The sequence below is a fragment of the Triticum aestivum genome, chromosome 4D (genome assembly GCF_018294505.1).
Source record: "Triticum aestivum cultivar Chinese Spring chromosome 4D, IWGSC CS RefSeq v2.1, whole genome shotgun sequence".
Classification (NCBI taxonomy): domain Eukaryota; kingdom Viridiplantae; phylum Streptophyta; class Magnoliopsida; order Poales; family Poaceae; genus Triticum; species Triticum aestivum.
In genome coordinates, this window is record NC_057805.1 from 386,795,039 (window position 1) to 386,807,084 (window position 12,046).

At 46.7% G+C, this 12,046-nt stretch overlaps 2 protein-coding genes across 4 annotated transcripts; one reads left to right on the forward strand and one right to left on the reverse strand.

Moving 5' to 3' along the window:
• Positions 1–343: 343 nt before the first annotated feature.
• Positions 344–3,283, forward strand: LOC123098087 (thaumatin-like protein 1). 2 transcript variants are annotated; one of them, XR_006447638.1, is made up of 4 exons: positions 344–972; positions 1,073–1,760; positions 2,503–2,904; positions 3,065–3,283. XR_006447638.1 is itself a non-coding variant. In XM_044519962.1 (3 exons), the coding sequence occupies exons 1-3, from the start codon at positions 918–920 to the stop codon at positions 2,744–2,746; spliced, it is 987 nt and encodes a 328-aa protein (XP_044375897.1). In that variant the 5' UTR covers positions 344–917; the 3' UTR covers positions 2,747–3,242. The 2 variants fall into 2 exon arrangements, 1 of the variants encoding a protein (XP_044375897.1); XM_044519962.1 differs by having other exon boundaries at positions 2,503–3,242.
• A 3,837-nt stretch (positions 3,284–7,120) lies between these two features.
• On the reverse strand, positions 7,121–11,400 carry LOC123098086 (calmodulin-lysine N-methyltransferase). 2 transcript variants are annotated; one of them, XM_044519961.1, is made up of 7 exons: positions 11,177–11,400; positions 9,936–10,153; positions 9,645–9,724; positions 8,967–9,027; positions 8,446–8,561; positions 8,157–8,289; positions 7,121–7,544 (listed from the first exon to the last, which is right to left on the reverse strand). In XM_044519961.1, the coding sequence occupies exons 2-7, from the start codon at positions 10,010–10,012 to the stop codon at positions 7,250–7,252; spliced, it is 762 nt and encodes a 253-aa protein (XP_044375896.1). In that variant the 5' UTR covers positions 10,013–10,153; positions 11,177–11,400; the 3' UTR covers positions 7,121–7,249. The 2 variants fall into 2 exon arrangements, with proteins under 2 accessions (XP_044375896.1, XP_044375895.1); XM_044519960.1 differs by having other exon boundaries at positions 9,931–10,153.
• Positions 11,401–12,046: the final 646 nt, after the last annotated feature.

The following is a 12,046-nucleotide window of genomic DNA, read 5'->3' on the forward strand; positions in this document are numbered from 1 at the left end:
ACGCCACCGAGATATGACAGTCCAGCAAACCTGAAGCACACAGTACGTCATTTAAGGAACAACACTCTTTTATTGGGTAGCTGATTGCCAGCACTAACCATCTCAGTTCTTCAGTTTTCCATCTCTCTCAACACATTTACTGCTCGCTTGAGAAACGAAGCAACAACCGGATTATCAAGTGCACATGCAAGTGCCGACTACTGAGCTTTCAGAGATCAGCTTGGATGCATTCAGCCAACAAGATTTTGAGCAAGGTTCCTCCATTCCATTATCTTATCCTTCAATAAAAATCCCCACAAGTGTCGGTTAAGCCATAGCCATCCTGGCCCTCCACTAAATCTCATCGCACAATCCGCGCCTTTCTGCCAAAAGATACGGCCATCACCAAGCACCAAACCCCGATACAATCCTATTCCTGATCGATCGTGGAAATCGCAGAGAACAATTAGCCCTAGACCTTCGCCTCCCGATGCAAATTGCAGAGAAGAAAAGGTTATCTGAATCCAATCAAGCCCCATCCCGTTCTTTCTTCAGTAAAGTGAAAGCATGATAAAAGCTGGTCAGGTCAGTGAACGGCCGCTCTTAGGGCTATAAATACGGCCATGGAGGGAGCGCTCAGATTCCCCTTCTTCCCGCTCCCTGCACCTCTGGTCTCTGCCTCTGCCTCTGCCTCTGATCCTAATCCTGATAGTTTATGGGTGGCTGCTCCTCCCTCCTAGGCCGAGACTTCTCCTCTACCTCCCTCTACTGTCTCCCACTGCTGTACTAAACTAGTACTGGAGCCGGAGTTGCTGGACTGCCAGTACTGATACTGACAGGTTGCGTCTGCGTCTACGCTGTAATGACACTATATACCTCTCCCTGCCCTCGCCATTAGTGACCACCAGCACTAACCAGAGCTGCATTGCTTCAAGAACATGGGAATTCAAAGAGTTTGGGTCGTCCTTGCGCTGCTTTGTATGTGCCTGAGAGGTAATTCGATCGTCGTAGAGGGACTCTGTGTTGGAAGTTAAGTTGTAGGAGATGATGAGCTGAATTGACATCGTATTTGTGTTGTGTTTGTTTGGTGCAGAGGGTGGAGCTGTGACATTCACGTTCCTGAACCGGTGCACGGGGACGGTGTGGCCGGGCATCCTGTCCAACGCCGGGACGGCGAGGATCGAGCCCACGGGCTTCGCGCTCCCGCCCGGCGCGGCGCGCGCGCTGCCGTTCCCGACCGGCTGGTCCGGCCGGATGTGGGCGCGCACGGGCTGCGCGCAGGACGCGGCCGGGCGGTTCGCGTGCGCCACGGGCGACTGCGGCACCGGCACGCTGGAGTGCTCCGGCCGGGACGGGGCGACGCCCGCGACGCTGGCGGAGTTCACGCTCGACGGCGGGGGGCACAACGACTTCTACGACGTGAGCCTGGTGGACGGCTACAACCTGCCGATCCTGGTGGAGCCCGCTGGGAGCAGCGCCACCGGCACGACGTGCGCGGCCGCGGGCTGCTCGGCTGACCTGAACCTGCGGTGCCCCGCGGAGCTGCGGTCGGCGGGCGGCGGCGCGTGCCGGAGCGCGTGCGACGCGTTCGGCAAGCCGGAGTACTGCTGCAGCGGCGCGTTCGCCAACCCCAACACCTGCCACCCCACCGCCTACTCGCAGGCGTTCAAGCTGGCGTGCCCGCGCTCCTACAGCTACGCCTTCGACGACCCCACCAGCACCTTCACCTGCGCCGGCGGCCGCGACTACACCATCACCTTCTGCCCCGTCGCCACCCCAAGGTCCATACTCCATGCCCACCACGCGCCTTAACCACTGCATTTACTAATCACTAGCTAAGCCTTGCTTTCGCGCGACGTCTAGGTCGTGCGTGGTTAATCACGCCATGATTTGCACGCACTGTTAGGTAAGCATGGGGACACGATCACGATGATGAGATCGGCATGGATGCTTTGGTTGGTGCCTGAACGATGGGCACTCCATGTCACCTTATCTCGCATACAAAATGCTTGCGAGTGCGCGGTATTCCGATATGCCGTGCTTACCAAACGGAAGGGGACAGTGAGAGCGAGAGGCTTGGAAGATGATGCATTGTGATGATTAGTCTGGACTGGAGTTACCAGTATATTAGTGGGTAGTAGATGTCTCATTCATGTTGCATTTAGTGGGTGCTTAGCTTGTCGAGGGAGGTTTGACCCCTGTGGCTTTCACTTTTACTGCCGTCGGTTTGCACATCAACGTCAGACGTCGGAGCAGTGCAGGGCAGTCATATTCTTATCTTGTGGTGAAGTCAGAATAGACTAGGCCATATGAATGATGGCCGATGTCGCCATGAAACTGCCGTAACACTTTAGCGGAAGGCGGGAAAGGGTAAAAGGGAAAGCGCAAAAAACAACTTTCTGTGCTGGATTATGTTTCTCCTGATCCTCTTTTGTTATTTTACTGCATGCGTGCATTCATTCGAGCATTCACCGGTTGGAGCATCTGATCGTGAACTCAATCCGTTATTCTTTTCGTGTGCAGCCTGAAATCGGCGGGTGGGGCGACGGTGGTGCCGACGCCGACGATGCCGGGCTCGACAGGGTTCGCGCCCCCGGTGATGCCGAGGCAGGCAGGCGGCCAACCCGACGGCCAGGGCGTGATACTGGGGGACAACTCCTGGCTCGCCAACATGGCCACCGGCGATATGTCGGCGGCGACGCCGAGGAGGACGGCCATGATCCCGGCCGCGCCGCTCGCTCTCTTCATCCTCCGGCTGCTTCTATAGCATCACATATCCGTCCATCCAAACAAACAAAAACAAAAAACAGAGAAGTTTTGGTCAGAAGTTGAACAGAAGAACACACTGTTTGCAAGTCGGCACGGCCCACCGGTGCGAAAGCGAGACGGCGCGCTCCCCTGCCGCTGTTGCCGCCGTCGGCGCTCGCGGAAAGAACGAAACTGCTACGTAGACGATGCATGTGTGCACGACACTAGGACGACGGGCAGTCCAGCCGCTGATATGCGCTGGATAGTATGCATGGACGGCTTGATATGTGCTGTCGTGCACGAGTCGTCCGCACGGCGTCGTGTGTATAGCAGCGCTGCGGAAAGAATGGGCCGTTGTTGATGTGCACGGCGAGTGGGGAATGAATGATTCGATTTGACCAAGATCGCCATTGTAAAATCCATCCATCCATCCATCTTTTTCAGTTTTCTTTTCTCTAGTTTGCACGGCTGTGGAGTACAAAGGAAATATACTACTAGTAGAAAAGATTCTTACACGCATGAGCCCGGCCCGCTGGCCGCTGCCCAAGAAGAGCTATCTATGATTGTATATACGCACTCGCCCTCCAGTTCTCCGGCCGATCGCTAGTGGCGAACACACTATAACCTGATCTATGCACACTTATTCTGGGATTTGCTCTCAGCTGTCAGAGGCCAAACCTGGTCAAGCTATGATATGCGCGAAGCGAAGATTAGGCTCAAGTTCACATCGTTTCAGTAATGAACAGGACGTACAAATACCTGTCATGTTATCTCTGCTCTGTAGTGTCACAGTGCTTTGCTTGCCGCACTGTTGCTGTGGCTGATTTTCCATAACCACAAACCAGTCAGAGATGTGGCAGTTCCATCCATTATCACTGACAGTCTAGCTGCCAGACACTCATAATAATACTGGAACATTCACCAAACATTTGCTCGCAGCTGATGATTGACGCTCAATCAACAGCTAAAAGGAAGATGAAACGAGTGGCCCGGTAATGGCTGAGTTGGCGGCATGGACTGGAAATACTAGAATACTACTCCTGCCACGACAAATTCTACAAGAAAAGTCAGTAGTGTACAGATAGATGGCGCAAGCTTTGGTGTTGGGCACATGGGGTGTGCGGCGCCATCTGGGAGGACCAAGCAAGCAAGATGCAGGCCCGGCGGGCGTGCGCGGTGGCCTGGTGGGGAGGACATGGACACGGCCGGCGGTGGTGGCCGTTCCCTTCATTTGGTCCACTGCTTTTTTTGACGAGTGTGGCCAAAGGAAGGTTCAGTTCAGCTCGGTGCCTACTCTTGTTCCTGCCTACGAACGAACGGCGTACTAGTAGCTACCAGAATCACATCACCTTTAGCTTCCGCATGCTGGATGTTATTCCGTGTGGGGCAATAGTAACCTACTCATCTTGCTTGGGAGGTTCAGATGAAAGCAATCGGTAGGTTGCAGGGAAGTTCATAGTACCTACCAACTACTCTCATGGCGATTTCGGTTGCCCGATCCTTGCGACGGGACACGCAGGGTTACCTACATCGGAGAGGGATGAGCCGGCCATGGTTTTAGCTTGGAGACCCGTCGCCTTTCCGTGGCCGAATCGGCCAGTTTCTCCGATATGGCAGTGTAACTGATGGACCTGGGGATCACCGGGACTGCCGGAAATCTGACTTAAACTAGTGCAAGCAAGGCCACATGTTATGTTCAGGCAGAGGCTGTGGGCTAACCGCGACAGTGATCGGCCACCGACCGGGTCGTTTTCCTGCTGACGACGAGACCAACTTCCGAATCTGATACGCGACTTGGATCTCTCGTTAGAATACGAGCACAGTTAGATCATCGTCACTGCAGCTGTGCCTCTTAGATTAACAAGTAGTAGGAGTATTAGGAAAGACACAGCACAGCATTAAAGAAGATAAATATGGGCTTATGATTGCGTTAAGAAGGTATTCAGAGACTAGTATATTCGGCAGTCTTGTGGTTGTGGTGCAGCAACACTGTCTGTCACTGCCTCTCTTTCTGCCAAATAGCACTACACTTTGCAGGTGGTTGTGCTTGGCCAGGGCGGTTGCTTATGCTTTGCATGAAGGGAGGGTTCACTTTTTGGTTGACTCCCATGTTGCTCATGAACTGAAAGGGAGATTAGCTGTGATTTCAGTTTGTTTAGCCAGGCTGAGGAATCTTGAGTCAAAAGTTGAGTGCGTTGGCAACAATCCGGTGATAAAAGGATCCCAAAGGGAAATCCTTTTTGGTGGCAAAAGGGGTGTATATATATGCTTGTAAAGAGGAAAGAGAGAGAATAATGAATCGGTGCCGCCGACAACAGTTAAAACAGGTAGGTTGCCTTTGATAGATCCATCGTTATGGAATGGAACATGCATGCCTTCCTCGGATCCCCCGTCCATGCAATCAGCATTACCGCCACACATGCTTAGTGATTGAGAATGGCCGTCATTATGTTGCTATCGGTTATCACATGGTGCATTGGCGCATCTACCCTCGGCGAGCGGATGATTGACAGGATCTCAACACGAATACGAGGAACTGCGCACGATCTAGCAAGATTATCACTGAAAGAACCCCGATTTCAGTGTAGCGATACAAGGTTTCAGAGATCAACACAGTTCTATCGATTACGAGCTAGGGTTCTACGCTAGAGCTAGCCTATTGAAAACTTGGGGAAGAGGTTGATGCGAGACACCGATTGCGGAGAGGGTTTAATAGCTCAGGGAGGCTGGCGATCACGGCAGCTAAGTGAGTTGTCTGTCAGTTCAATGTAGCCGTCAGAGCTGTGGCGGCAACGGCGTGAGAATGAATAGAGAAGTTCCCCAGCAATGACAGTCTTTGATCGTCACTTAATATCTACACGTTCAAGGCGGACATCGCGGGGGGCAAATATAACCTTTTTGCAGGGAATTTGCTAATCTACCCTAAAATTCCGGAAGAGGGGAGACCTTTTTATCTGCCTCATCTAGAAACGAAGGGGTACATCAAAATGCAGAGGGTTACTAGCAGGTGAAGCCCAAAGAGGATCAGTGCAGCATCACTTTCAGCTCCACGGGCAATCCCCAAAAATAGGATTACCAGTGGGACAGCAAGTCCATAATCCATTTAGTCACGACCTAAGGCCGAAAGTTCCAAGCCGCACGTACACAGCAATACCAACACATATATCTACATAAGAAAAACGAGCATAAACCTCATTCTCCCGACAGGCCTTAGAAGCTAACACATGGTGTCTAATACGCAAGTGCTTGGAAAGCTTTCACAAAAGTGGATGGCTTTTTCCTCGTAATGTCGCTGCAATGCAATGTGCTAAAAGAAACAACCTTTTCTCATGGAATACGCACATTCGTCGTAAGATCCCCTGGTCCCAGGGCAGATGAGGGGCTGACAAGAACGCTGGACCTAATGAGGCGGATGATGAAGACGTTTAATCAAAGCAATATCACTGAAATATCAATGGGTTGATCCCGTTGTGACGGCCATTACTTGTGGGATCATCGTTACCATACGGGTATATTATTCATAGTTGTCAGCTACTGACCACGCACATACTGTTATGGAAATCAAAACTATGCAAGTAGTACAGTGGCGTCACGAAAATTAGGAGATCTGACTGTAGATGAGCTTGAGATCTTACCTACAAGAAGTTCACAAGCATCAGCAGCTGCGTATCATCTACCCATGGAAACTTGCTGGCGGTTCTGAAGATCGCTTTCGTCCAGTCAGCACTAGAAAAGCTGTTTGAACAGCAATTAGTAGGAGTAGATAAGAACCAACTGCGTTCCGAAAATCTGACGAGGCAGTGAGGCGTCAGTTCATAAAAGAACATAGAGGACGTGATACATCAACCACTAGATTGGGTTAACGTATGCGGTGAAGGACGTCAACTGAGTCGACGCAAAGCCAGAGAAAGCAGCTCAAAATAACATCGGTTTCAACCAGCAACGTCCAATCAACGGATAATCAATTTGGCACCGCCGCCTAAAAGCATATGCTAATCAAGAAAAAAAATATTAGAGTGTCACAGTTGCACAAAAGGGGGGTGTGGAATCTTCTTACTCAAAAGATTAGCTTCATGATGACTAATCTCAGTGACAAATGGTAACTGATATGCTAAATTACTCTAGAAAGAGCAAATAGGTGGATGGATATTTTTGAATACCAAAATGATGTCACAAGTAGAGTAACCAAGTTACAGGTGCATGAGTGCTGCATCAGTTGCAAATTTACGGATGGGGACCAAAATGAACAATACTGAAGAAGGAACCAACAAAGCTATTAGCCATTGTTGGCTGCTCTGAATCTACTAGAAGAATTACACTCGTTAAATATTTAGGATTTGGAAGACTGGTGAGGAAATGGAATTTGCCAGTGTATCTATCATCTTTCTGTCACTCCAAGAAAATGGGATGATGTCATTGAAAAAATCAACTAAGATTCAGTCACAGATATTACACGGTTGTATTCCATAGAGAAGAATAGCAAACGGATCGTGCTAATGCATACAAATGAACACATCTAAGATCAAACAAAATGTCCAAAGGTAATTCTGACCAACAAAGGATAGCAATGCTCCTCATTATAGTTGGGCCACGATGTGTCATCTCCCGCCACATAACTTCTGTGCAGATTCCAGACAGTGGGATCATAGTTCTCTATCAACTCATAACATAAATCATATTCTTTGATTATGTCTAGGAACTTGTTGAGTGAATCACCTCTCTTCGGGCTCAGAAAGATAGCCTGCGAGGTCTCTGAATGCTTCAACAAAGATTTGACTGTCCGGGCAAGGCTTTGATGGAATTGCTTGAAAAATGTACTGCAAGACAAGTGAAATGTGAATAAGACAATCCAGGTAAAACTGAACACTGTCTGCCGTTTGTATATTAGTGGCCGACTTGACCTACAATAGGCTGGTTGCGCTATAAATTGTACAATTACTATCATCTCTTCAGCAGGGGGGATACAAGTTTTTAGCCATTTCTGTATTTTGAGTTTTTGACTGGATGCATATGAAGGACTAAAGGCTTTGTTGTTGTTGTTGTTGTTGTTGTTGCATATGAAAGAATGATGATCCAATCAAAGCGCACATGCAATCATATACTCCCTCCGTCCGGAAATACTTGTCCTAGAAATGATTGTATCTAGACTTATTTTAGTTATAGATACATCCATTTTCAACCATTTCTAGGACAAGTATTTTCGGACGGAGGAATAACTTTTAAAACAGTTTTATATTTCCACACAATGGAAGAAACTCCAACTTCTTCACCTAATCAGTGCTACAGCCCCACCACATTACAGGATACCACTGACACAGGAAATGGCACTTAGCAGTAGTAGTTGATTAGATCAGTTCAAGAATAATGAAGTGGTAAGGGGTAGAGGGGTAGAACAAATATAAAAGAAGGGGGGGGGGGGGGGGACATACCAGTCACTTGCAACAATGATGTCAAAAGAGTTCAACATGTCTGAAGCTTGCTCTTGATCCCAGTGCAGTGTCATAGGTTTAACTTTCGTTTGACCAAAAGTTTCTGCATTGATGGATATGTTCTGCTGGATATCTGAGGGTTAATGGATTACAAAGCCATAAAAGGTAACATCTAGAACAGCCCGATTGGATTTGCGGCTGGGTCACATAGTATGTAGCTCATATTACATTAATACTAACAAACTTTAAATTATGCAACAGCTTTTATATTACACATTAAGAAGGATACATCCAACTACTTGTGGGTTTCCATCAGAAATAACAACCTCGCCAGCATTTGCACTGGCTGCAATAACAAGTCCCGCCAATCCATAACCAGCTCCAAGTTCAAGCACCCTTTTAGACCTATAATGAATTTGAAAGGAAAATAATCTGAGAAATATAGCACGTAGAGTGAATCTAGTCAAAGCAGCAATAGATGTTTGTATGTTAAAACAAAAATTCAATCCACAGTTCTAGGTAGGAATGTAGGATTCATGAGAGCAGAAAACTATTACAAGGATAAAACAGAGACCAAAATATCTGACCCTTGTGATAGTTTTGAGCTCTCATGAATCCTACCTAGAACTGTGGGTTGAAATCTTCCGAACCAGGTTCAGGACAAGTGGAATATCTGTGCAATTTACTTGAACACGAGCAACTCAAGTTACTCAAGCATGTTATGCAATCTGCAAAAGCAAGCGTACTGTTGATAAAGTAAGACGAATTAATCCAAGTGTGTTACATGGGTAAATACACCTCACTACAAACCTGAACATATCTGAACGGTTGATACAGTAGAAGGCAAGGACCTCTTCAGACGGCCAACAACCTTCAAGGAAGAGAAACCATAAAGATAGACATAGATGAACCGTATCACATGAACAGCATAGTGGGTGTAAGAACAACAAAGAATTCAGAGTTATATATTAGCCATGACACTATCAAATCTGCAGTTGTATAGCAGTCCTACTTCAGAAGCTCTAGGTAACCATACTAGACTCGTGCGATTAATGCAGCATCTGTTTTTTTCTTTACCTGGCCGGAAGCTAAGCCAGTTAAGTGGTTTACTAGAGATGATCGAACCATTTTAGATCTTGAGGGCATGAATACTGTTAACATGGGTGAATCTTGTAATAGATAACTTCAAGAGTCTGTTGGATATGTGAGATTGCTGTTGACAGGAAAGGTAAGTAAAATGAACAAGGGACCAAACAGTTCATATTTTGCATAGGAAAAATATTCCACACAAAGTGGCAGCCCGTTCTTTACATTCCAAACAAAAAATTGAGAACTCTTCAATTGGCAGGCGGTAACTTATGACAACTAAACCAATAACTGCAGCAAATGAGATAAACATGACCATACAGGGGAACTTAGGCTAACAGATAGAATGACATGATCCATGATATAACAAAGACAATAGATCAGCTTGAACAAGAAACTTACATACAAGTCCAGTAGTGTCAATATTGAATCTGTTGGAAGCTTCAATGTCATTTAGTTCCAGGGAATCATCTCTTCTGTATCTGTAATCAAGCACTAGAATATTAAACTTAGGAATTATAGCGAACATTGCTAGTATTCTAATTGTTCGGGCTTACTGGACAGAAAGAGAAAAGTGTGATTCCCAATTTTATCAGAAAACAAGTAGAAGAGCAATATGTGTATTACAACAGGAGAAAAACTGCATTTAGTATGACAGTAACTATGGGGAAAATAGTCAACTGCTTACATTACATTAAGTTCCGGTGAACCTCCACAGGGCAGCTTATAACAAACATAGACATCTCTTTGGCATTCCACACCATTTTCATTTCCGTTTAATGAACCTCCTTGTGATTTATTTAACTGTGAAATTGGCACTGTGTGACACTCGATCAGATTAAAACCACGCGATGTCTTCCTCGAAATTTTGTTGGTATCACCTTTCTCCTGCGGCTCATTAGAAGTTCCCTCTGTGTATAAAACGAAGTGAAAAATGTTAAGGTAGGAATTACAGATTTGAGTGGGTGTTTTGGGGGATGGGGGGACTACTTCAAGTTGCAAAAGGTTAAATAGAAACAACACTGACAAAGAAAGCCAGCTACTTACAGGGACCAGAACGACATTGAAATGAAAGGAAATTACGATGGTGTTGTGTCCTATAAAACAGCTAATATGGACTGTAAACATGTTCCTTACAGTTAAACAGGGTCTACCCAGATGAAAAAAATGATTATCTTGGTATGGATATCTAAGTGTGCATTTGGCATTCACAATTTCATACAGTACTGCTAATATCAAAAGGATAAGCTGTGAGGATAATAATTGCCATATGTATAACAGCATATGGTTTTAAAGCAAGAACATCATGCACCATCTCATCCAAGCAAAAAAACATACTCCAGAGCAAGCTAGAACTATTTCTTTTAATCAAGTACTCGGATATAAGGGAAATCGGCCAAGCTCATTCAGTTGAGGGACTGGATCTACAATCCCACCAGCTGGGTTCAAGTCCTGACGGATGCAAATTTAGGTTTCTATTTAAAATGCCGGGACTTCCCCTACAAAGTACTTGGTTATAAACACAAATGGCATGTGCCACAATCAATATGTGTGTTAACCATTTTGCCTGAATTTAAGAGTTTGCAGGCACATGAATTCAGAGCTGGAATTGCATAATAAGCAGTTGACAGCAATCGTGTTATATCTTGATCTTCTGATGCTCCTCCTGCATTACAGGACTAGTAAATCAAGAGACCCACCCACACTCTTCCTGTTTAGTCAGAAGGTATAGCCCGAGTATCGGTGCTACGAGGAGGTGTCGAGAGTGAAGATAATTACGGGCGCGAAAGCCTTCTTCACCGTGCATACCTAGGAAGCTATCTCGTCTACTGGATTGCCTGACAGCGGCAGATCAAGTGGAACCGGGAGCTAAACGAAATCGATCCGAGTACAAAATCTGCTGTGGGGCGAGAAGAGGACGGAAACGGCAGGACCTGATGCGTGGGGAGAGGCGGAGCGAGAGAGCAGGGCGCGGCGGAGGATGTGCCACCGCAGGCTGGCATTGGAGGCTCCACCGGCAGGAGCGGACGACTGCGGCGGCTCCGGCGAAGGGGAAGGCGAGGAGGATCCCATGGGGACTGGGAAGGGAGCCCGAGATGTCTGGTTCAGTTTGTTTTTCCTCAGGAAGCATCGATTCAGACGCGGTCGTATGTGCATGGTTCAGCCAAACCAGCTTTGGCTCAATTACCCACGCACTCACTTCTACCAGAAATGAGCGGTTTCTGATCAAAAAATGTGAGAATGAGTACTCGCTCAAAAAAAAAAATCGTGAGAATGAGTACTCCCTTCATACGGGTGCATAAGACTAGCCACAGTGGAGAGTAACATATACTAGTAATATACACATAATAAGTACTGCCTTCACAGTGGATAGTAATATAAGTACAGTGGATAGTAACATAAATGTGGTAACATGCAAAAGCTTTATTTATTACTCCCTCTGTTTCTTAATATTTGTCTTCCTAGGCATTTCAAATGGACTAAACATACGGATGTATATAGACATAGTTTAGAGTGTAGATTCACTCATTTTGCTTCGTATGTAGTCATTTGTTGCAATCTCTAGAAAGACAAATATTTGGGAACGGAGGGAGTAGGTTATAGACCCATATTGCATTGGGACATGTGATGTTACAGTAACTAGCTAAGTTACTCAAACTACCTTTCTCCTCATTAACTCATTGCCACATAAACAAATTTGCTGAGTTGGACTCGATGTTACTGCTGAAGTTACTCCCACTGTGGCTAGTCTAAGTCATCTTACGTTGTGCACCCTAACCAAGGCGGAGGGGAAAACCAGAGAA